Source organism: Lissotriton helveticus, chromosome 5_1 (genome assembly GCF_964261635.1).
Source record: "Lissotriton helveticus chromosome 5_1, aLisHel1.1, whole genome shotgun sequence".
In the NCBI taxonomy this organism is placed as follows: Eukaryota; Metazoa; Chordata; class Amphibia; order Caudata; family Salamandridae; genus Lissotriton; species Lissotriton helveticus.
Genome location: NC_136065.1, coordinates 795,395,610 through 795,421,650, shown reverse-complemented (window position 1 = coordinate 795,421,650; position 26,041 = coordinate 795,395,610). Strand labels below are relative to the sequence as shown.

At 44.0% G+C, this 26,041-nt stretch overlaps 1 protein-coding gene across 1 annotated transcript in view; it reads left to right on the top strand.

Moving 5' to 3' along the window:
* LOC144753380 (SPARC-like) overlaps window positions 1-26,041 on the top strand; it is a 1,082,362-nt gene that overhangs the window by 703,243 nt on the left and 353,078 nt on the right. Inside the window, exon 4 of the mRNA XM_078641095.1 lies at window positions 8,781-8,892. Within this exon, the coding sequence (XP_078497221.1) occupies window positions 8,781-8,892 (112 nt within the window). The remainder of the gene's footprint in view (window positions 1-8,780; window positions 8,893-26,041) is intronic.

The following is a 26,041-nucleotide window of genomic DNA, read 5'->3' as shown; positions in this document are numbered from 1 at the left end:
CAGTGACTGTGCAGGAGTGCAGGCCAGATCCCTTCAAGGAGAGCTGGCTATCTACCTTGAAAGGAATAATGGCACCTGCTGTGGGAAAGGGGATGCTGGAGTGTGACCCTACAGCAGAGAACCCTGTCCGTGAAATGAGTCACCAGTACAAACTCTTGATGACCATTTGGGAGCTATGCAGAACTGGGAGCTACACTGTGTGGCGAACAGGAGAAAGATCAGCACGTGTCAGTGGCCCAGCTGAGTCATCTTTGTCCCTAACCCAGTGTATTAGAGGTGGTGTGGTTGTGCTGACCTGATTACCACAACCAGAGCTCAAATCCAGGCAGTAGTTGCACAGTTGTCTGCCTTTTCAACCCTCTAATCGTTTATAGCTTTGTTATGCCACCTATGTGCCCCCAGAAGCTGTGACCACACGTCGACACGAGAAAAGGTGATATTGGAGCTATGTTTTAGTATAAATGGCAGCAACTTGGGAAATTGCAACTGAATTGGGTGGTTTCTGAGATCAGACCAACTTTGTGTAATTTGAGCTTTCATTTTCATCACATAGGCATGTGGATCTAGATGTGAGACCTCTATGTCATCTTTAAACTTTTAAATGGACCCCCTGCCTTCAAGGCCTTGTGCCCTCTTGGCCTCAATTTGTGTGCCCAACACAAGAGCTGTGTGCATGCTTGACACTTCATTCCCATAGAATTATGCCCGAGGTGGAGTGGTGGTGTCTGACCCTCCCATCTTGGTGGCCTGCGTTCCAGCTCCATGTGTCTGGAAAGCAATTTTTGAAAATCAGCTGTGCGAGTTTTTACAGTGAGAAGCGAGGACTGTGGATGAAACTGCGCGTGGATGAGTTTACAAGTTCCAGAGAATAATTAGACCCATGTAAAACAAAGGGCTAAATTGAATAGGAAGCCATTTTATTTTGTGTGAATCAGATGAAAAACTCTATAAGAAGGGCCAATCTGTGTGGCCAATATAGCAGGCAGAGTTTTTACAGTATGGAAACCCCACGAGCAATTCAAAGGGTAACCTTGTCACAAATACAGTATACCAGGTTTGTCTATTATTTAACCCCTATACTTGATACTGTAGGCAAGTTTTTTATATAATCCCTCAGTCAAATACTGTGGGAATGAGCGTTTTGCATTGTATACATATTATAATAATATTGTATACATGATAATTCACTAGGAAGAGGGGTTTAAGGGTGCGTTACAGCACATCTCCACATTCCATAATGATAATAAATAGCATGTAAATACAGAAATATATTTGAATGTATGTGTGTGTGCGCTATTATAATGCATTCATAGTTTTCTAATTAAGGTGCATGCTGACAGCAGACTGCATCTGTAGTAATAAACAGACAGTACAGTGGTGTGGCAGCAAAAGCATATGTCTCATTGCTGATGTAACGGTCCCCCTCCTGTCCCTCCTCCTGTCCCTTTCATGGACCTTCCTATGGGAGCAGGGATACCATCCAAAGAGGGACGCTATGGGTCTGGAGGGGTGCTGCATGCAGCAGTGGTGCAGACTATAAGTGCTGTGAACAGGAACCAAAGGTATATGTTAGTCATATACTGTATGTAGATCCAATTTCCAAATTTCAATGTAAGTTACTTTGAATATATTGAATACAAAAATAGAGTAGTTATCATAGTATATTTTAGTATTTTTATTATTCTTGTAGCTCTGGATGTTCTCCAGACATTGTTGACTTGATACAAGTATTTGAAAAACTCTGACCACCTGACACGTGTTTCACCCCATGCGGCGTGCACCCCTGAAGCTTTTTAAGGCTGTGTGCATATCCCAGGACACTAAAGGTAAACTGAATAATAAAATAATATTGTAACATATGTGGCAAGTTGTCACATAAGGGCAGTTAAAACGAGAAAAAGAAAGTAGACAGTGCATCATTTGGCATATTTTTCAAATAAGAAAATATTTTTATACACAATAATAATGAACGTAAATGAGGGACATTACAAAAAAGACAAAAAGAAAAACTGAAAAAACAAAGAAGAAATAATTAAACATCTGTATATACATTTTGTTATATTGTTTGTCAAAGCAGAATCAGCATTGAAGTTTTGCATTGTGCGTTCACTGCAATAGTGTCAAAAACATATAAAAAATGAAGGCATGGAACACTGTTGATTAATCAATACAGGTTCTCCTTGATAAAAAGAGAGCAGTCTCGGCTGGCATTAATCGCGGGTGGGGGGCAGCGGGTTGCATGGGGAGGGTCGTCTGGGGAGGAGGGGGGGTTCATTTAATAATAAGTTAAAAACGTACCTGTCCGTCTGCCAGGTCCGCGTTTTCTTGACGCCTGCTCCTGCTCTCCTGCCTCTGGGAGGAACAGGAAGCAGGCATCCTCCCTCCCCTCCTCTAAGCCAATGACAATGCTGCAATGGCAGCGTTGTGATTGGTGGGGATGCTGCTCAGCCAGGGGCTTATGGGGAGGTCATTTTCTCCATGTAGGCTGCATTGCATTGCAGCCTGCATGGAGAAAGGGCAGAGTGTGCAAAACTGGTTTGGGCGGCCCCAGAGGGCCGTCCAAACAGTCATTGCGCCTTCAGGAGTGAGCTCACCACTCCCTCCCTGCTCACAGAGCAGCCCCACCCACCCGCTGGGGAAGTTATTACTATATTATGTTTCTGCTTCTCGCACTGCGAGAAAGTAGTGGGGCAACGCTCCTCCGCCCTAGTGGACAAGCCGCCCCTGGATGAGCATGCATTACTAGTGTGCTTGTTTATTATAGTGGAGATGGAAGGTTGTAGGAAAGTATTCATGCATGGAGAGCCATTTTAATAGGCAAAGCTTCAACTTTGTTGTGCTTCATGCATGCATCATTTGATTATAACAGTAGCCACAATTTTAGTAGGTGTGTGGTGAGTGGAAGATATTATGATGTGAATTGGTAATTTAGCTGAACACTAATCATCATGCTAAGTGTTGTGTGTCTTTTGTTTTTCTCACCCTATGTGGGCCAGGTATGCCCAGACGTGGGCCCTGGGCTCACTGTGCCACTGGAATCAAGCTATCCTGGCTGAAGAAGGGTAAAACCCCGAAACTGGTCCTAGGATGCTTGCTTCCGGTCCAGGGAGGACCTGGCTTGGCAGTTCGGGTTGGACTGTTCCCATGAGGCACAGGATCAAGACTGATTTGCATATGGCCAGGTCTAAACCGGGGTGGCATGGTGAGCAGAAGAATGATGGCTTCAACCCAGATCTCTTGACTGGGAGAATGTTTTGATTTGTTCTGCATTCCGTCCATCAATTTTGTGTCTTTTGCTTATATAAACACACACAGATATATTTTTATGTATATATATATATATAACATAGGAACACAATTATTAAAAATTTGTATTTGACATTATGTTTCTTTTTTGTAAATATTGTTTTTTAATTGACTACTATAAAAAGTACATTATATATTTTTTACATGAAACATACAATTTTTACCAATTTAATTCAAAAACATTAAATAACTCACTAAACAGATACAATATAAAAAATGTAAAAAACTAAAAGACATTTACAAGAAATATGACAAAAGCTTAAAAACAAATGAAAATGTAACCAAATAATATTAAATTAAAATTATAAACAAATATTAATCATTAATATATATTGAACCAGGGGTTCAATTTACTATTGCCAATCCAAACAGCACAATAGCAGGGTAATCATTGGAATTCACATGGAGTAATATTTATTATCCCCACTCCGGTCTGTGCACCAGCATGGAAGGCATTGGACTTCGAAGGGGTAAGATTAACTATTCTCACTCCAGTCTGTGTAACAGTAGGGAGCCAATTTCACTTCATACACAATATATATTTGAATAAACCAATTAATTTAGAAAAAATATAAAAGTGCTTAATATAAACATTACTCGACATAATATTATATATTAAAAACAATGTACTTATTCATTTTCAATTAAAAACAATTATTTATTACTTATTACTTTGCCACACTTTACCCCTACAAATAGCAACCTGCACCAAAAATATAACCAAAATAAATATGACACAATTTACATAATTGATATTCAATTTAATAATTAATGAACAATTAATAATGAATTGATAATTTATTATTACTTAATTAACTTCCCTCCGTATAACCCTACACATCCAGGACCCCACACCTAAAATATATAATTATTACACAATTTACATAATTATTCATCAATATTTTTTTTTATTTTACATTAATAATTATAATTTAATTATACCCCCTACAGTCCCATCTCCAACTAAAATATAGCCAACAAAAAATTGCAGTACATCATGTACATGATTAAAATCAATTCCATAATTAATAATCTTTTAATAATTACATTTTAATTAATTTTTGCTGATCTTTCCATACTATTCCCCTATAAACCCAGCAGCCCACACCTACAATAGACCTTAAATATACGATTATTACACACTTTACATAATCCATAATCAATTAACCATAAAGTAATAGTTAATTTTAAATTACTTATTATTTAATTTTCTTCTCACCGATACCCCTATAAGCCAAACAACCCACTACAACACTCCAAATTACTATTAGCAATTGAATAAAACATTCTAAATAATTTAAAATTGCACATCATATTTTAAAAAATAGCAAAAATTACACAAACAATAGAAACACATACAATTTATATATGAACAAAAACACATTGAAATAACTAAAAAACAATATTGTTTACAGCTAGGTTATTGGAAATGATATTAACAACAACGATGTTCTTAACAACAATATTTCTTACTGGGAAAAAAAGATATTCTTGAAAGTGATATTTCTACATCACAATATTTTTGTTTCATCAGATAGATATACTTTTCTTTTATTTCAGTCTCCCATTATTTACAATACAATAGTTTCTCCAAATACCTGTACTGTCATACCTGGGTAAAGTATCTGGGTTTTATAAAAAAATACAATGAAAAGTTGACATATCTCGAAATTCCTTTGACAAAAATGGTTACATCTATATATAAATTGTATGTAAATATGTATAGATTCAGTGGTTTGTGTGAATCCAGTAGGCAATGGGCAAATGATAGGCCTCAGTTGATAAACTCAATTTGGTGTTTAGTTAAGTTTTACTGCAAACATTTATCATCAGTTGGTTTGATTCTTGGTTTCTCTTTCTTGTTCTTCCTGCTGTGCTCGTGTGATCACTCCAGGAGTGGTTGTCTGTGCTGGTTTGTTTTGGGGAGCCTCGTTTCTGGTCCTGGGGTTGTTTTGGTTCCCTATACCGATTCGATGTCTTAAAACCTCTTTGAAAAATTTAGCACTGAGCTTAGAGGTTGTGGCCACTACTTCACATTCTAGTGAGTCCAGGTTAGATCTAGTTTCTTGTTCTTTCGGACAATGGAAATGTTCTGGTGCAACATTTATAAAATATTTTTTCATAGTGTTGAGAAATGTGTACACCCGTCCGAATTGGCAATGAAGTTGAGGAATTTGGAACTCCTGTTTTTTCCCCATATTAGATCTTTTTCATACTTGCCTATTACTTTGTTGAGGAATTCATAGGGTTTTTGGGTTATGTCACTTGAGTTTGCGTCCCCAGTTCTTTTTGTGAAGTTATTTACTGCTGTCTTATATTTTTCACATTCTTGTTCAGCAATGTCTATTTACTACCTGATTATGTTGTTAAAGCCTCCTTTGAGGTTTGTTTCCTATCTTTGGATTAGTTCTGGATTAGTGGTTTCCACAGGAAGAAAAATAATGATTCTTAGGCCTTTCGATATTCGATCGGCTTCAATATATTTCTTAATAGTAGCTGTCTCCCACCATTTGGCGGTCTCCTTTTTTAGGGCTTTTTCTAACGCATGAAATGTAGATTTTGCTGGTGAAGGGTGGGTTTGGTATGACCTGATGTCTCACTTCATGTAGGATTAAAGAGTTTATTGATACTGGTATAGTGGTTCTCCATCCGATCTTTGCAACTTGCTATGGGACTATATCAGTACATCTTTCGGCTAATGATGTGGTGGGCCATATATGAACTCGTTATATGATTTCTATTAGAAGTAGGGGTGGACATTTTGGGGGTCTACGTCACCTAGACAGGGCTAAATATTGTATCCCCAAAGACTAACCTATACGTTTGGTAAACCCTTGAAAATCCATAATGTAATAACGAACAGTAACCAAGGGTATAGGTTAGTCATATCCAGTATGTAGATCCTATTTCCAAATCTCAATTTAAGTTTTTCTGAATATATTGAATACAAAAGTAGATTAGTTATCATATTACATTTTAGTGTCTTTATTAAACTTTCGCACTCAGAGGTACTCACAGATCTCAACTCCTCTTGATTTAGCACTTGTTCTAGCACTTCTTTTCAAACAATTGCAAAACAGCATCTCTTTAATTTTTTTCCTGGGCAGCTTTTTCTGTAAATTACTCATCCTGGACAATTTGAAATACTCTTAAAGTACCCTCTCTTCACCGACCGATCCCTTGGTGTCACCTTTCATTTATTTACTCTCCCGATATTATAACGCACTATTTCTTCTTTCAAACTTTATTTTGAGGATCTTAACACATCAGTAATTGTTGGTGTATTGGTAATCAACCCCTGTTAAAACAACACTTTGCTTGACGACTAGTCTGATTCACTTATAACACTCTAATGTTCTGCTAAATTACAGATTTACTTTATAATGACCTCCATGACCCCAAAACCTGCCAAAAATATCTAACACCATTACAATCAAATGATGCTTGCAATAAACACAATGAAGTTGACCCTTCGCATATTAAATCGACTCTCCACGCATGACTACTCCCTTAAAATCTTACACCTCACCTACAATACAAAAGTACACCAGTCCTGCACTGTCACCTCATCATGTAGAACTCATATTGATTGATCACAAGAGTGCTGTGTCTCAATCAATGCTGATTCTGATTTTATAAATCATATAACAAAATGTATATACAGATGTTTATTTATTTCCTCTTTGTTTTTCTGTTTTTTTGGGTCTTTTTTGGTAATGTATCTCATTTATGTTTATTATTATTTATGAAAATATTTTCTTAATTCTTGTATTATTTGACTCAATGTATGGGTCTGTTGAAATATGATAAGCAAGCCAAATGATTACCTTTCTACTTTCTTGTTTTACCTGCCCTTCTAAAACAATCATTCATGAGTGTCACAATATTATTTTATTATTTGAATCACCTTTGGTGTTCTTGGATATGAATACAAACAGCCTTCAGAAAGCCCCAAGGGGTGGCAGCAACAGATAAACAGGTAAGGAAGGGTACTTGACATTCTCATTGACATTGGAAAAGTCCACAAAGAAGGTAAATGACCACCTCTTACAGATATGTTCTTACCAAATAGTTGTTACAGAGTATACTTCTAATGTACCCTCTTTCTTTATCGTCCACCTATCCTATCACATTCACCATGGGCAGTCTCTTTCACTCATCCCTCTTTCTCCAAGATTTCCCCTTCCTGTGCCTCCGTTGTTTCTCCTCTCTGTTTTCCAGTTTTTCTCTGACCTTCAGTTATTCCCAGTGCTCTTTTTCGCTTCTATCTCTAGCACTTGTTCTTTCATTTACTTTCCCTAAGTTAACTTTTTAAAAAGTTTTATTTTCTCACACTAGACTTACCCAATTTCTTATGTTGATCTATTCCAGTCTCCTTACTCAACTGCACCTCTCTCATTGCTTTTATAGTTACTGTCTGATCTATGTATATCTTCCATTTTCTCATCTCTATCTACAATGATATTTTTCACTCTGATCGCTACTTGTTTTGCACCTCTGTTTTTGATTTTCCCATAATACTTCAAAAGAAACTTCTCTTTACCTCACCACTTCGACTGTTTTCCTTTCATGTCTGCTTCTCTTCTTCTCACTGTCTTCTTTACCTCTATAAAGATTCCCCTAACCCCCTTCTTCTAAGTTTCTCTTTTGTTTAAATGTCTAACCAGTTACTCTATCCCTTCTTTTCTCTCATAATCCTATTCCTGCTGCACTTTTCATCATCTTTCGTTGTGCTTCTTAGTTCTCTCTTATCTCTCCGTCTCACATAGATTTTCTTTGTATTTTTAATAGTCAATCACTTTCTCACTTGTCTCCTCCTCCCCATCTTCCACTAGTCCTGCTCTCCTTCTATCCTGTCAACTATTATTTTCCATTATACTCTACTTTGTATTTTCTTTCTTTCTTTATATTTTCTTTCATTCCTTGTATTTATTTTCTTTCTTTCTTTCTTTCTTTCTTTCTTTGTTTCTTTGTTTCTTTCTTTCTTTCTTTCCTTTTTTCTCCTGATCTTTCTTTCTTTTCCTTTCCTTATTTTTACTTCCCTGTTTATCATCCTTCGGTGTCTGTCTTTTGTTTCTTCCACTTTGCTCCTTTTTTTTGCTTCTCATTTCCTACTATATATGTCTCTTTATTTTTCTCAATTTTGTATGATCTGTTTCAATTTTCTTTCTTTTTCATGCAATTTTTTTCTTCTCCTTTGGTTTAATTTCCTTTCTGCATTCTCCTTATTCTTTTTGTATGATCTGTTTCCATTTTTCTTTCTTTTTCATGCAATTGTTTTCTTCTCCTTTGGTTTAATTTCCTTTCTGCATTCTCCTTATTTCATACTTACTTCAATTTTTTTTCTATCACTTTCATTTTCTACTGTCCTCTTAACATATGTAGCGTTTAACACGTATTAATCCATTACATTTTTTGTGACCTAATATTTGATGTCTGATATTTGCTCCCATTCCTCCTTGTCCTTCCTACAGCTGAACTGTGTGCGCTAATCAAGTGCAGAAAACCAGCAGGATCATGGTGTCAGGTGGTGGAAGAAGATGGTGTCAAAATACCCAAGTGTGTCTGTCCAAAGACCTGCCCAAGGTTGGAACAGGGTTGGCATAGTCTGTCACTATTTGTTAAAAAAATACTGTTTCACTTTTCATTCATTGCTAGCTTTTATCTCAATTGCAATATACTTTTTAAAGCCTTTCTGCATTAATTTTGAAATAATAACCACTAGAGATTACAATCAGCAATTGATCGCAAACTGTCGAGTAGGAAATATAGATTTTCTCAGTAGGATTTTTAATATACTTTGTACTCAAACAGCAATATGATGTTACTATGATGATGGGTTGATTGCCAATCGTATGTATTGATTGCAATTTAGGTACTGAACATTCGTACATTTAAACATTGTTCCTATGTTTTGTGTTTATTGTATTGAGGATTCATATTACTCTACAGTACTTTTCAGGGACTGCATCAATTTAGGATCACTTTGATGAGTGTTCGCTCCATAAATGCCATAATAGTATAATTATATTGTAATGTAAGTATTATTCTGGAACACAATAAAGCATAATGCTCCACACTTCCCTTATGAACAAGGTGTACAGTACATGAAGGGCATAGTGTTGTGAACAGCACTAATGGTGAATGCGTGCACTGGCTGAAGGTGTGCTTACAAGTACCATAATACAGAAAGACAACAGTACTGACCAGTGTGCAGAGAGTGAATGTGTGTGCTGAGTGTATGTGTACCAGTTGTGGCACAATACATGGAGGTAACAGTGCTGGACAGTGTGTGTGCTATGTACATAAACTGGTACAAAAGGGGGTGGTGATGGATGGAGCATCTGAACCAATCAAACACTCACACCCCGTCAACAGATCTGGGAATAATCCATCACCGTTCTTTAGCCCACTCTGCCACCCCAGTTCAGACATGGCCATATGCAAATCAGTCTGACCCTGTGCCTCATGGGAACAATCCAGCCCGGACTGCCAAGCCATGCCTTCCCTGGACCGGAATCAAGCTTCCTAGGACCGGTTTCTGGCATTCCAGCCGTCTTCCGCCAGGCTTGCTTGAATCCAGTGGCAAAGTGAGCAAGGGACTCACGTCTGAGCATACCCTGCCAACTTATGGCGACAAAGCGGTACAAAAGGGGGTGGTGATGGACGGAGCATCTGAACCAATCAAACACTCACACCCAGTCAACAGATCTGGGTTTAATCCATCACCGTTCTTTAGCCCACTCTGCCACCCCAGTTCAGACATGGCCATATGCAAATCAGTCTGACCCTGTGCCTCATGGGAACAGTCCAGCCCGAACTGCCAAGCCATGCCTTCCCTGTACCGCTTTGTTCGCCATAAGTTGGCAGGGTATGCTCAGACGTGAGTCCCTTGCTCACTTTGCCACTGGATTCAAGCAAGCCGGGCTGAAGACGGCGGAAATGCCGGGAAACCGGTCCTCAGAAGCTTGTTTCTGGTCCAGGGAAGGCATGGCTTGGCAGTTCGGGCTGGACTGTTCCCATGAGGCACAGGGTCAGACTGATTTGCATATGGCCATGTCTGAACTGGGGTGGCAGAGTGGGCTAAAGAACGGTGATGGATTAAACCCAGTTCTGTTGACTGGGTGTGAGTGTTTGATTGTTTCAGATGCTCCGTCCATCACCACCCCCTTTTGTACCGCTATGTACATAAACTGAGCACAAATGTGCCTGTAATGGTACATTACACAGAGGGTCCTAGGTTCCATTTTGGAAGTCCCAGACCTGCTTGGTGAATACATGGGAATGTAGAGGAATCCCCTCAGACAGATGTGTGTATTTCTGATTTTCTATGAGCTGTGTGGGACAGATTAGAGGTGGTAGAGCGGGGCTCCCTGTACCCATCAAAGGGTGCTCTTGGATTCAGTGAGTGATCACAAGGAATGGGCCTGGTCACATCTCAGAAAGAAGATGATGCTATTAAGGGAATCAGACGGAGTGGGGTTAGGTGCCCAAGATTAATCTTTTGATACACAAGTCATTGTGGCTGACATCCAGGTGTGAACTCCACTGACTCCCATGGCCTGTGTTATTGGACTATCAGCTTCAGAGTCTTCCCTGCTTTGACGTATGGCTTTTGAGAAAGGAGAGGAGAAGCATGTCCTTGAAAAAAAGCAGAACCCTAACATAAGACTGACCTTAAATCACATTTGATGACTGAAAATGTACTATCAGAAGGGGAGGTTAAGACAGCAAACAATATTATCTGCCTTGAAGCCAGGAGGGGAAGCTCTGCAAGACTTCTACCTGTGACTAAGACTGGAGGCCAAGGCCTGCTTGTCTACCTGCTGTGATAGGGGACATCACCCAGGGAAACAAAGACCATCTGCTCGGGAGCCTGGATGCACCAGATCCTGTTTGCTTATCAAGACCAGTGTGCTCTGTGAGGTAATGGAGAGCTTTGGAGGAAGTGAGGTCCATTGGTTGGACATGCCATGGTAAAACCACTTTTGAAGAAACCCACAGCAGACCCTCAGAGAACTATCAACCCATTTCCCTTCTCTCAGGGATGGGTAAAACCTTGGAGAAATACATAAATAAAGAGAAGTCTGACTTTTCAGAGGCCTATTCTTACTTCCACCCCATGCAAGCAGGGTTTAGGTAGGACAGCAGTACAGAAACTGCACTGCTTGCCACAAAGGAAGAACTCAGAGCCATCTTATATCAAGGTGGCTCAGCAGCAATGTTTCTACTCGATCTAAGTGCAGCCTTTGACATGGTGTCCCACCCTGTATTAATCCGTAGATTAGAAGAGGCTTGAATTATTGGAGATGCACTCAAATGAGTGACATCCTTCTTAGAGTACAGAGGTTTCCAAGTCTAGGACAACTCAACTTTTTCTACATACTAATTGAAATGTGGTGTCCCCCAGGGATCTTATTTAAGCCTCACACTTTTCAACCTGTATGTGCACCTTCTCGTAGAAATAGTGCAGTCACATGGATTAGCGCCAGTCTCCAATGCAGATGATATACAGATTGCAATCTCTCTTAAAGCAGAATACATTAAAACCTCCAATCAACTAAATGTCTGACTTTTCTGGATATCCGCCAGTAGTTTAAAATTGAACGGGGACAAAACAGTTTGCGGTTGCAAGAAATAACCCCTCACATTGGTTGGAAATTAAAGGTTGTATGAGCTTGCTCCACATTCATTACCGTCCCCATCTGTCAAAAGTTTGGGAGTCTGGATCAACAATAGGTTCACCATGGAGGTCCAGGCTAAGAAATTGTGTGCATGTTGTTTCGGTCTGCTCTGAACCCTGAGGAATCTGCTAAAATGGCTCCCTGCCCCACTCCATAGAGTGGTGGTACAGGGATTAATTATCTCACGACTGGGCTATGGTTACTCCCTTTACTTAAGGAGTCCAACATATGCCATTATTCGACTACAGGTGTTGCAGAATGTCGTAATCCAGACTCTTTATAGAATTCCTAGGCAAAAATAAGCAACACCAGCATTGGCAGCTTTGCACTAGCAGTCAATACAAAAAATGATTCTGTTCTCAGCCCTGTGTCTTGTTTGCTGAGCTATCAAAAATAAAGGCTCCCGGCTCATACAGAGCTGATTGACCCCTTGCAGGCCAAAAAGTACATTGAGGTCAGAGGGCCAAATTCAACTCCTAGTTCCTCAGATTAAAAGAATGAGATGTGTTGGGAGATCTTTTGCATACCTGGCAACTAAGCTGTGAAATGTCCTCTCAGCACATCTGATATTGGACAAATCAGGATCAAATTTCAGAACAAAATCTGAAAATCAACCTATTATAACCCAATTCTAGCTACCCACATTTGCAGAGCATAGGTTGTTACCAGCCCTGGAGGCCTGTTGGGTAGCCATGCACTATATAAATCTCGGTGAATAGAATAGAATTGGAGAGCCCTTTCAAGTTGACTCTCGGTGTGAGGAGGGAGCTGCTGCACTGGTTGGGTCATTGCCCATGTACAGTTCTGAGTCTCCGACCCCCATATGCTAGTATGGTAAGGGCCAAAGCCCTTCATTGCAGCGGTCCGGCAACCCCGTATGCCAGGAGTAGCTGCCAGAATTAATTGTGCTGTGTGGATCGGGCAGGTACCCATGAACTAAGAGCAGCTGTAACCTGTGGATCACCAGGAGGAATTGTGGGTTTATATAGCGCTAGGAATCGTCTCCCGGAGGAGTATCTCCACGCTTCGACCACTGGGGAACCCGTCCTGGCTCACCCTGAGAGATGGTCCCTGATGGGTATCTCTAAGGTGCGACCAAGCATCCCCGGTGGTCTGGGGGGGCCTTTGTGAAGATGAGGCAAGCTGATGCCCAGAGTTGCCGAGTGTGGTTTCTGACTAGAGTAGGCACCGAGGCGAGAATTATCGAGTCCGCTGACCCTGGTCCACGACCCTGCCGCGTCGGGAATCGAACCCTGGCCCTGGGCCGCTCTCTGCTTACGGGTCTGCCGCCTCTAACCAGTGAGCCACACTTCTCCATGTGAACTGAAACAGACCCGACCCCGTAGACTGAGTTAGGATGCTGTTGTAATATCTCTACCTCAGAGGGATCGAGATCAGGATAATTGGACTCACTGCCTCTTCCCGTTTGGAGTGTGGAAATGTACCTAGCAGGAAGAGGATGGAAACACCTCTTATTGCTGCTGGAGCATGACCGCTTAGGTTAAGGAAAAAGCCTGCACTTGCTGATTGCTGCTGCTAAATCCGTGTGCAGCCAAATCACCTGAGTAGGACCAGAGCTGTTGAGATTGCCCACAGATGGGACACCCTCCAAGATCCTGCACACTTCCAATCTGTCAGAGTGGGTAAGACTTGTTATGGGCCTACCAGGGGGATTTGCTGCTGAAAACACTGCAGTGCTAAGTCACTTTTGACTGTGATAGCGCAGAAAGAGTCCACATTTAAATTTCCAGTACCAGTTCAACCTGTAGTTTACAAGCATGGGATCCTAATGTAAGCAGGCATCTCGATAAAATCAATTTGCATTCTGTTGAAAGGGCCACCTGATCTCCCTAAATGACTTAGTGTAATGTGTGTTTTCTTTCCTGCATTCATTGGTTGGCCTATTACACATCTGTCATTATAAACAATGGGGTATTCCCAAATGGTCTCTGGACCTGGGTATCGGTTATTATAAAGAAATAATGGTCCTGGACCAATAATTCAAGGAAGAGTTAGATTAACAGATGTATCAACTTGGTTGAGCTTACAATAGTCTGCTCACAAACGTCTGTAAATCGTGAAAATAATTAAAACAAACAAATGTGCAGAAAAAAACACATAGGGCCAGATGTAGGTAATTTTTATTTACCGACCTCTTAAATACCGAGTCATACCGACTCGGTATTTAAGAGGTCGGAAAATAAAAATACCGAGATGTAGGTAATTGCAGATGTGCAATTACCGAATCGGAAACAGTCGGTAATTTCCGATGTGGTAAATACCGACCAGTTAATGCCCATGCATTCCTATGGGCTTTGAAGCCCATAGGATTGATTGGGCATATACCGGTCGGTATTTACCACATCGGAAAATACCGAATGTCACAAGGGTGCAGGGGGTGTCACTTTGACACCCTCTGGCACCCCCAAAAGAGGCTCGGGTGCCATGTGGCAGGCATACCTGCCCTAAGGGCAGGTCTGCCTGTCATATGGCATAGGCGTGCATGCACACATGTGCATGCACACCAGAAACGGTATTTTACCATCAAGTAGTATTTGATGGTAAAATACCGATGTGGTACTGCTTGTGGGACTCAGAAGAGTCCCACCTACATACCAATTGTCCGGAATCAGTAATGATACCGACTCGGTATTTTACATACTCGGTAAATTTACCGAGTCTGTAAATTACAGGGACCTACATGTCAAATTGCTTTTACCGGGTGGTAACGGCCGAATTCGGCCGTTACCACCCGGTAAAAGCCTACCTACATCTGGCCCATAGTGTTATAACAATATATTTATTTAGTCATTTAAAGGAACAATCATTAAAGAGTCAAGAAGGTAGGAGAATGTTCTAGGGAACGAGTAAGAAAGAGTACTCAAGTGTATATATAGGAGTCAAGAGAGCTCGAAGTGTGTAGAAAAGTAAAGGGCATATATTTACAAAAATTTACAAAACTGATATCCAATAAACAGTTAGATGCAACCTGGCCACATGCAAATTATTCATTTGAATAATATTTTCTAAAGTTGTAAGGAGAGTTTCCTTAAGGCTGTAAACAGGAGTAATGGGCAAGGGGAAATTGGTCCAGGTGCGGTAGCTGGTTGCGTCTACGTTTAGATCCTAGAACAATCCGTGAGTGGTGATTAAGTGACGCAGCCCTATCCCTGTTCTGTCGATAAGGACTGCGTTGTCTGCATATGCCAGAATTGGGAGCTGGATAGACTCAGACATGAGGAGATCAGGGATTACACCTAGAAGGGTGTTCCCCACACTGTTCGTATAGATGAAGAACAAGAACGGCTCTAGGACACAGCCCTGTCTTACCCCCCTTAAGATCTTAAAAAGGCAGGTACATTTCCAGTTTTTCCCGTATCTAACCGATGCTCATGCCTCCAAGTACAATTGCCGGATAAAATAAATTATTGGAGGGTAGATCCCCATCTCTTCCATGATATACCAGAGCTTTGGGTGGGAAACACAGTCAAATGCTGCTGAAAGGTCCATAAAGGCAAGACTTTCATCAAAAAGGTGAATAAAGTTTCCTCCTCAGACTCACATATAAAATTTCGATTAAGTGTACAGGCCAACAAAGCACAATACTGTTCAACTCAATCAACATCTCTGTCTCCCTTTGATGAGCTACGCTTTTAACTACCACAATCTCTCCAGGTAACTGTAATGCTACCAACACATTGTTATGGTACATTCCATTCTTAATTGGTGTACCTGAGGAAGTTAAAAAACCTCTTTGTGACCATAATTGCACACAATCATGGACAACACCAATGCCGTACTGACTATATGTAACAGTGGCGGTGCGTCCATTGGGGGCGTTGGGGCGTTGCCCCACTAGCCATGGACGACCGTCACGCTGAGGCAGGATTAAAAGTGTAAATATTCAAATATGAGCACGCACTCGCAAACTTCTCTGCGCCCGCAACGCTAGCTCATCTTGCCGGGACAAGCCCGACTTTGCGGAAGGTGTGGGGGCGGGGCTGCGGAGGAAGTGATTGACAGCGCAGTACGGCAGTCTGCAGAAATAGCGCAGCTGCAGTGTACGCATGTTAATGCTTGGAAACTCATTTTTTGGCCTTGCCTGCCATGCGCACACGGTACAGTACCTTTCCCTCCCTCTCCAACAGCGACTCACAGTGCGAGGGACCAGGGCCCCATGGGTCTTATATGGGCAGGCACTAACCCTGCTCTTACCCAATCCTGGCGCAGTGGTGCTGGTATCACAGCGCCAGGATTGGCTGAGAGCAGTCACCGCGGCGTGCAGCCAGGAAGCCTGCCTACAACTGGTCATCATGGTGCCGCGCGTTGGTGTAGTATAGACCTCGGCTCGTGCGTGCGTGTCTTGACTTCCTCTGTAACATAAACCAAACGTAAGTTTTTTTCATTTCAAACTTGACTCAGGTGTTGTTAAGTTTGTCTAACATGGCGCTGTGCTGGTCATCGCACGCCTCTTAGGCGTTAGGCAGCTGGCAGTGGCAGCGCCTCGCCTTCTGCTTTGAAAAGTGATTGATTGTTTGTATCGGAGACGGTGGGACCTGGGCTGGCTGTCTGTCACCTGGTCGTCGATATAAATTGGTGTAACTGTATGTATTCCCTCTCGCCCAGAGGTTATTCAGGAAATGTATTTAGTTGTTCCCTTGGCCTTTTCCGCCTCTGATTGCTCACACGCATTTTGAGAGAGTGTGTGCGGCCGTATATCATGTTTGTGGGTGTGTATGTTGTGTTTATAAACTTTATATGTGTGCGTATGTGTATTGTTTATGATGTGTATATGCATGTATTCGCGTGCAAGAGCAGATGAATCTATTTGCCGCACTTCGATACGTCCTCATTAATTTCCAGTGCAAGGACAGGACGGCGCTCGACTTCTGTCGCAGATCCGAAGAACAAATTATTTAATCAATAGTCTGGGTTGGACCTGGGTCCAGGCCGCAATCATCAGCCTAATTGAATTTGGATGGAAACACTAGTGACTGCGCGGCGCGTGGCTTCCGGCAAACTTTATTACACTGTAATAATGTGAGAACTTGCTGTGTTAAGTTGACTGTGCTCTGTCTGTAGACTGACTGGGCCGTGAGTTACTCCAACACTACACCATGCAGACCAGAGAGAGGTATGCAACAAGTGGGCTGTGTCACTCACTGTGCGGGCAGTATGCGTGAGAGGGCAAGCACCCACCCCTTCTATTCTATTTCCAATCTTTATTTCGGCCATTTGGCCATAAAAGATGAACAATACACATATACATCACAGATAAATCAATTCATAAAGGGATAAAACCATTGGAATGCATATACAAGGAATACTATAAAAACTGTGCATCTAGAATTTTAAGAAGGACCCAACATCTTTAAAATACGGTTACGCGTATGCCAAACCTTAGTAAAAAATGTTGTTAATGCGAAAACAGTTGGGCCAGAGACATCAGATTTTAAAATCCTATACATTGGTGCATATTCCCTACAGCCCATGTTCCTAATCAATGGGAGGAGCCAGTATTTTCTAGCTACCTTGTAGGCTGGGCAGAAAAAAGCCACGTGTAGGTCGGTTTCCTCCATGGCATCACAAGCCGGACACTGCTTAGTGGTGGGGGACGATGACCAAGTGCTTGTAAAGGACCGGAAGGGCAGCGTGCCGTATCTCCATTGGAGAAACAGCTTTCTAGCGAGTACAGGGGAAATGGGATCCAATACCTTCTCAAACCTATAAAGGTCCTTGCTTTGCAAAAACACAGAAGATAGAGACCCTTCTGCCTGTGTAGCTTGGGCCCTAGCCAATTTTTGTTCATGGTATATATTAGCCAGGGACTTTTTGGAGATGTTTAATGCGGCATTCGCCGGCTCCGTCCATAAGTCAGGGAGCCCTAATTCCATACAAGTGACTTGGATGTTTTTGACCCAGGGGATGCGGAGCGCTTTTGGATGGTTCAATAATTCGACCAATTCCGCCCTGTATTCTGCAAGGTCATTACTGCTCCACAGCCTACGCCAGAAGGCTATAGGTCTCAGGCTTATTTCATCGACTAGCGGTCGTAGGCCCAAATCAAGCCTCAAGGGGAGGAGCGGGGTACTGGGCGGGAGTGCGGCTATCTGTCTTAAAAACTTGTTTTCCGTTAATGACAGACTCCGACAAGGTGTATGACCCCACAATTCCGCCCCATACATAATCGCTCCCCTAGCCTGGGCCTTGTATATCTGGATTAGTGCCCCCAATGGGCGGTATGATGAACCAGTCATCATCCGGGCAATACCCCCAGTAGTTTGTGTAAGTTTGAGGTTTGCCCTACTCTGGTGGGATCCCCAAGACATGGTTTCGTTAAGAGTCACACCAAGATATTCGAAGGTGGCTACTCTCTCGAGTCGTACAGCTCCCAGTTGCGGGTTCGACCGCAATTTTTGGTTCGGGTTCAAAACCATGAATTTGGTTTTTGCCGCGTTAATTTCTAGCCCCCTGTCAATACAGAAGGCTACAAAGGAATCAAGGATCCTCTGTATCCCCATTGGGGTTTTGGATGGCAGCAGGGTGTCGTCCGCAAACATAATTGCGGGCACCCTGCCGCCATTCAATTTGGGGGCGTCAGTGTAGTCAGTGGCATTCAGGTGGGCGATTACCCCGTTGACGAAGAGGCAAAACAGGGTCGGTGCCAACACACAACCCTGTCTTACCCCCCGGTCAACGGGGAATCTATCGGTCAGTTCCCCCGACCTCCCACATCTCACTCGGGCGTAATTATTGTGATGCAGCCTCTGTAAGATTAGTAGGATGTCCGGGGGAACGCCCATCTCTGCCAAGACGCTCCAAAGTTTCCCCCTAGGCACCAGGTCAAAGGCGGCCCGTAAGTCCACAAAGATTATGTACAGACTACCGCCCTCGAATTTTGCTGCCCTCCAATAAATAAGGTTCAATCTGAAAACCTGGTCCACTGTGGATACCCCCCTCCTAAATCCCGCCTGGTAGGGACTAAGGGCACCCACCTCCTCCATCCAATCCTGGAGCCGATTCAGCAAAACCCTACCAAACAGCTTCTGTGCTACGTCTATTAAACTGATGGGTCTGTAGTTGGCTGGGAGCAGAGGCGAGCCCTTTTTGAAGATGGGGACCACCTCTGCCCCCAGCCAAGTACTAGGGATCTCCATGCCGCCAAGGACTCCATTGAAAAGGGCAGTGAGGTAGGGTGCCCAGACAGTGGGCTCCTGTTTAAACATATCCCCAGGTAAGCCATCCAGTCCCGGCGCCTTTCCAGAAGCCAGACCTGAGATGGCAGCAGTGACCTCACCCAGCGTTATTGGCTCCCCCTCGTAGCCCGGCCAGCCCACCTCAGTGACGGCAGGAGATTCACCCGGCTCAGAGCTGTATAAAGACTGGAAGTGTGCCTTCCACACCCCTGGAGCAATGTTGGGCTCTAATGCCGATTGTAGGTTCCCCGACCCCCCGCTCACTATCCTCCAAAACAGACGGTGGTTTTGGATCGCTAGGGCCTTGGTGAGTTCTTCCCACTGATTTTCCTCCCATTCGGCCTTAGCGTGGGCAACAAGTTTCTTGTAAGCTTGCGTACTTTGTTTTAGGCTATCCCCCCCTAGCCCCTCCTGAATTAGTCTGAGGAGTACTGCTTTTGCCCTTCTACATGCTGAGTTATACCATGATATTTTGCCTTGCCGCACCTCTCTTGGCTTTCGTGAACTACAAGAGAGATGAGGGGCCGCAGTTTTTATAAGGTCCTCATGAGCCTTGTACAATTTGGCCTGGGAATCTTTGTTGTTTGCCTCGGTGTCCAAGCTCCCCACAGTTTCCAAGATGGGAGTTATCCCATCATAGAGCATGGGGAGTTTGTTCTTGCTTGTAACCAAGTGCTCCCACCTGATACTTCTCCTGCTATTATCCAGGAGAAGAGCAGGTTTGTTCCCTTCCGCATTGATCGCGGGAGCTTTGGGACCAGGGTGGACAAGGTCAAGCTCAAGCGGGTTGTGGTCACTATCGGTCCTCTCCATCACCCTAAACTCCTGTATTGTCGGCCACTTCACTATTTGCGCCAGGACATAATCCAGGCGGGACTCTCTTCCCAGTCTGTTATAGGTGGTTTTACTGGGTATGTCAGATTTCATTCGCCCGTTACAAGCTCTGATTCCAAACTTTAGGGTGAGGGCTGTGATTTGTAGTGCTAGTGGGGTCCAAGCCTTCGGGGGGGGGAGCTTCCACTAGGGGCACTGCCCATCTGGCCTCTTCTTCCGATGAGAACCCCTCCAAAAGACCAGGCTCAAAGTGAGAATTAAAATCCCCTCCCACCACATAGGATGAATCACTCGGTAATTCAGATATATAATTCGAGAGTTCATCTATGGTCGGTGATTCCTTTGCAATTCCCACTGGCCTTGAATAGATGTTAATAAACACCAGTTTAGCTTGGTTAGGCCAGGATAATGAAACCACAAGGATGTCTTCGGAGTTAGCCGACAACCGTGTTGCCACGCAGCCCAGATGAGATGCAACCCAGGTCGTAAGCCCCCCTGATGGACGGCCTTTGCCTTCCCACCTAGCTGGAATGAAAAATGACATGTAGCCTTGGTGACCATAATCCTCTCTGGCCCAGGTTTCCTGGAACATACATACGTATCCAGTCTCGATATATTTTGCCCAGTCCGGGTCACCCAATTTGTTGGCCAGTCCAGCAACATTCCAGCAAATTAACCTCAAGTGTTCAGGGGTGTTAGTTGCCGTGCCAGAAGGGTTGAAGGGGATGGTTTCAGACACTGTTTCAATGAGGAGTTCTGACGCATTACCAACAGTAGGGGCAGGTGGCTCAGGAAGTCTACAGGAGCCATTATCCGCAAACACTGGCTCATTCAATATTCCAGATGCATTGTCAACGTTGTGGGCAGATGGATCAAAAAGTCCGCTGGTGCCATTATCCGGAATCACTGGACCATTCAGTGGTCCAGGAATTTTACCAACAGTCGGGGAAAATGGCTCGAAAAATCTGCAGGAGCCGTTATCTCGAGACACTGGGTTGTGAGCGGAGAGTCAATCAACCCCATCCAAGCCATTCAAGCAATTAAAACGGTTGAAGTGGAAATAGGGTGTATCCGGCAATTGAAGATTTGGGCGTTGTGCATAATCCTTGAGTCTGCGTCTATGTTCCACCCTTATCCATTCATCATGTGATGGAGCATAGTGCATGCGAATAGGAGGGAAGAAGAAGGATACTGGAAGGGTCTGAATAGTGGAATCCAGTGAACGATTTACGCCTTCACAAATATGCAAAACAGTGCCCGGATCTTTAAAAGTTACCAAAATACAGTCCCCTATTATTGTTTTTCTGGACCTCCCTAACCAAGGGACCCTTCTAACCATAATGATCTCATTATTGAAATGTGATGGTAGGGGTCGGTTCCAATTTAGCCATTTAATGACCTTTTTCTTTAGGGATTGGTAATCTTCATGTTCTCCTGTTCTTAGATGGGGGGCGCCTGCTAGTACCACCGTTAGGCTATTGGCTTCTGGCGGGAGATCTGGTCTCCGTGGTCTTGGGGCTGGCTGACCCGGGGGGAATGCAAGGGCGCTGCCAGCTTCTTGGTGGCCATCATTAGTCCCCATCTGGGAGCTTTGAGGGGCAGAGTCTGTTGGTTGTAAAGGCCTACTGGATGGATTATTGCGCGGTGCCTCAACTGAAATAGCCATTAGTGGCTGCAGGGGGGGGACAATAGGCGCGCTCTGAGGGGGGACTTTATTGGCACCCTGTGAGGCTCCTATTTTAGGAGGGTTTCCTACGGGGAGATAAGGTCCCATATTTTTAGATTGCTTACTAACTAAGGTGTTCAAGGTAGTAAGAGATGTCTCTAGTAGAGTGAGCCTAATCTCAACTTTTTTCAGGCTATCGCTGATGGGCTGCAGAAGGGAACGGAATAGGAATTCTATACTCCCTATAGATGTGGGCGGGGGTTTGTATTAGATGTGTTGGCCACTAGAACGCTGTTAATAACAGGTATGTTGGAGCTTGGGACCTTAGAGGGGACAGCAATAGGCGCGGTCTCATTATCCTTCCCAGATTGGAGTGCATTTGTATGTTTTTTCCCCAAAATCTAGATGGGATAGTTTGGTTTTCCCCCGCCCCCCCATTGACTTCCTACTGCGTTTGCTAGGTGGAGGCCTATGCAACTCCACCACAACACTTGGTTTTGGCTTGCTCTTCTTATTTATATTCAAAACGGGAGTTTGAGTAACCAGATTAACTGGGGGAGCACATGTCATGGGAGGAGTTGTGTCTATGATCTTTTTAGGCACCATACCGGGGGTGCTTGGAATTGCCCGAAGTAAAAGGGGGAAATCCTCAAGAAGCGGGGAATTTAAGCTATTGGGGGACGTACCCTCCTCTTGAGAGATAGAATACGGGATAATTTCTGTCAAGGATCTGCTCTTCATAGATTCAATGGAGCCCCGTCGCTCCGCCCTACGTCTTTCCAAGGAGTTTTCTTTGCTCCCATCTCCTTTGGCAGATTTAAAATAATTATCCAGCGTCCCTGTGTTGTTGCCCCCCTCCCTTGATGGAGTTTCACGTGCTGCCGGCGAAGGCATCACCTTAGTCAGAATGGAAGTTGAAAGTAAAAGGTTAGGGGTATGGCCCAGCCCAGCCTCCTTTGGCCCCTGACGGCCACAGACGGTCCCGCCCTTGTCCCGGGCTTCTCCCGGCGAGCTCCCGCGCGCTCCCGCGCAGCGGTATTCACGCGTTATTTTATGACTGTGCTTTGATAGATGGGTTGTCGGGGGCGGGGCGGGGAGGGAGAGCAGCCCAGGTGGAGCGGGCGCGGCTTCCTGGGACTCCTGGGATATGGAGTCCAGCCCTTTCGCTCGCAGCCCTCTGCCCCTGTTTAACCCCAGAAAACAGCTTCCACACAAAGACAAGAGCGCCCCTCTGCGATGCGGGACCCACGCAGCGGGTTCCGTGAGGCGTGGAGGTAGACTGTGCAGAGTATCCTCGGGAATGCAGGATCGGCAATAGCAAGTAGCAAAGTGGTCCCTCGAGATGCAGGGCAAGCCGGTATTTGATCACCAGTCCGTTGGGGGCGGGGAGGGAGAGCAGCCCAGGTGGAGCGGGCGCGGCTTCCTGGGACTCCTGGGATATGGAGCCCAGCCCTTTCGCTCGCAGCCCTCTGCCCCTGTTTAACCCCAGAAAACAGCTTCCACACAAAGACAAGAGCGCCCCTCTGCGATGCGAGACCCGCGCAGCGGGTTCCGCGAGGCGTGGAGGTAGACTGTGCAGAGTATCCTCGGGAATGCAGGATCGGCAATAGCAAGTAGCAAAGTGGTCCCTCGAGATGCAGGGCAAGCCGGTATTTGATCACCAGTCCGTTGGGGGCGGGGCGGGGAGGGAGAGCAGCCCAGGTGGAGCGGGCGCGGCTTCCTGGGACTCCTGGGATATGGAGTCCAGCCCTTTCGCTCGCAGCCCTCTGCCCCTGTTTAACCCCAGAAAACAGCTTCCACACAAAGACAAGAGCGCCCCTCTGCGATGCGGGACCCGCGCAGCGGGTTCCGCGAGGCGTGGAGGTAGACTGTGCAGAGTATCCTCGGGAATGCAGGATCGGCAATAGCAAGTAGCAAAGTGGTCCCCGCGTGCAAGAGCAGATGAATCTATTTGCCGCACTTCGATACGTCCTCATTAATTTCCAGTGCAAGGACAGGACGGCGCTCGACTTCTGTCGCAGATCCGAAGAACAAATTATTTAATCAATAGTCTGGGTTGGCGCGTGGCTTCCGGCAAACTTTATTACACTGTAATAATGTGAGAACTTGCTGTGTTAAGTTGACTGTGCTCTGTCTGTAGACTGACTGGGCCGTGAGTTACTCCAACACTACACCACGCAGACCAGAGAGAGGTATGCAACAAGTGGGCTGTGTCACTCACTGTGCGGGCAGTATGCGTGAGAGGGCAAGCACCCACCCCTTCAGACAGAGCAGAGGGGGGCAGGCTGGACCCTGAGAAAGCGACAGCAGGAGCTAGGAAGAAAAAAACTGGGCAAGGAGAGTGATGCTAGTAACGGATGGGGTGGGGGGGCGCATGCTGGTCTGGCATCGGAAAGGGGGAGAGCAAGAAAGAGGATGGCGTGGAAGGGAGACAGGCAGGGGAGGAGTGCTGCAAGAGAAGTATGGGAAGCAAACTGCGGAAAGTCACAATTAGAGGCAGCAGATTTCACGTGCGCGTGCTTCTGTGTGTGACTTTTTAGTGCATTCTGGGGCTTACAGTTTCAGTTACAACCCGTGTAATGCACACAGACGCCAGAGTGGTTTAACAGTTGATGACATGTAACCACTAGAATCGACCACAAGCTGCACTAATGCCAGGCCAGCTCAGTTTCTATGACGTATTTCAATTAAAGTTAACACAAATGCAGGCCAGTGTTATACGTCACCCTCGTCTTCTTGACTTTTCTAGAATGTGTTTAGGACATTTTCATTTATTGTACACAACATCTCATAAGAACACCGTCTTATCACCTATTACAGCAAGCTGAGTTGTCTACGCAAAGTTTACAGAATCTGTGGAATACTGGATCTGTTTACTGCTTCATGTCAAGTTTAAATTAAAATTAACATCCTAACTTCACCTGACTAACTTGCTGCCTACTGAAAATGGCGTTTAGTTTGCCCGGTGCTTCCTTCACACTCAACACCAATGATTATTCGAGGGTTTCAAGAGCACCCACGGTTAAACTAGCTTTATGTAGAGTGTTACATATGGCTTCTGTATGTCAGCTGCTGCCATTTCTCAATAACTTGATTAAAAAACAAAACTTCCAGTTAGTAGTTTGGTTTTCACGCATCGCAGTATTTGAATGGCATTTTCCTTTACACACTTTGACACACTGAGAGCAGCCCGCTTTTTAGCTGGTAATCAGGATATTAAACATATCTCCTGCTCAGCGCCTCATACTTTGTTCTAAACGACAGCGCTATATCAGGAGTGCACGCACCTGGAGAGGCAGATCGACTGCGGTATTGTGTTTGTGTTTAAACAAAGACTTCTGAGATTTGCTCTGCTTTATTTAATCCTGTCGATGCTACTTTCGGCAGGCACTTTAAAAACATAAATAATTAAGCAATGTACATGGCTGGAAGTCATGAAGCACTGCAGCTGACTGCTGCATCATAGCTATGATCCATGCAGGATATCTCTATTCGCTTTTATCATGTTGCACATGTAAATGAATTTGTGTCTGTTTTCTGTTTTACATGAGTTTATTTTTTTAATAATTATTTTCCATAAAACAAACATTGGAATGAGTGAATTTTTGCAGGAGCGAATCCGAATGATATAAGGGTGTTATCATTTCCACTGTTGTTTAATGCTTTGTCTATATGGCACATTGTGGTCACCATGAGCAATGTTATTGAAGGCATTCTCTGTATATTATTGTTAAAATTGATTATTTAATTTTTTAAAAATATTATCACAAATACCTAGACAGGCTGTATTTGTAATAAATTAAACCTATTGAGTGCAGTGTAGCGAAGGGTGAGTGATGTCTGTGTGAGTGCAGGTTGTGAAGTGTGCCTGTATGAGTCCAGGGTCAGTGATGTGGATGGGTGAATGCAGGCTTACAGCTTAGTTATGTGTCATGGAAGGGTGAGTAATGGGTCTATGAGTGGAGGGTGAGTAGTGTGCCTTTGTGAATTCAGGGAGTGTGATGTATCTGTGCAAGTGCAAAGGGACTTGTCTGGTTACTCCCAGAGATGTGTTCACCAAGCCACCTCTTTTTCAAATTTGCTTGAGAATGCACCATTTGCCCACTCTTTTAAAACAAATTCTCGGCGAAGAAGCCTCCCGAACCCCCCCCCGTTAGGGGGTCGGGCACGCTCACTACGCACACTCACCACAGTGCAGTATTTACGCCTCACCACTTTCAAATGTCACCAGCCGCCACTGATATGTAAATATAGTCACTCTCATATGAGCAGTTAAACTGCTTGCACTGGTAAGAGAAATAATTTTCGCAGCCTGTGCTGAAGTAACCCTTTGGTACCTGGAAGCTTCCACAACA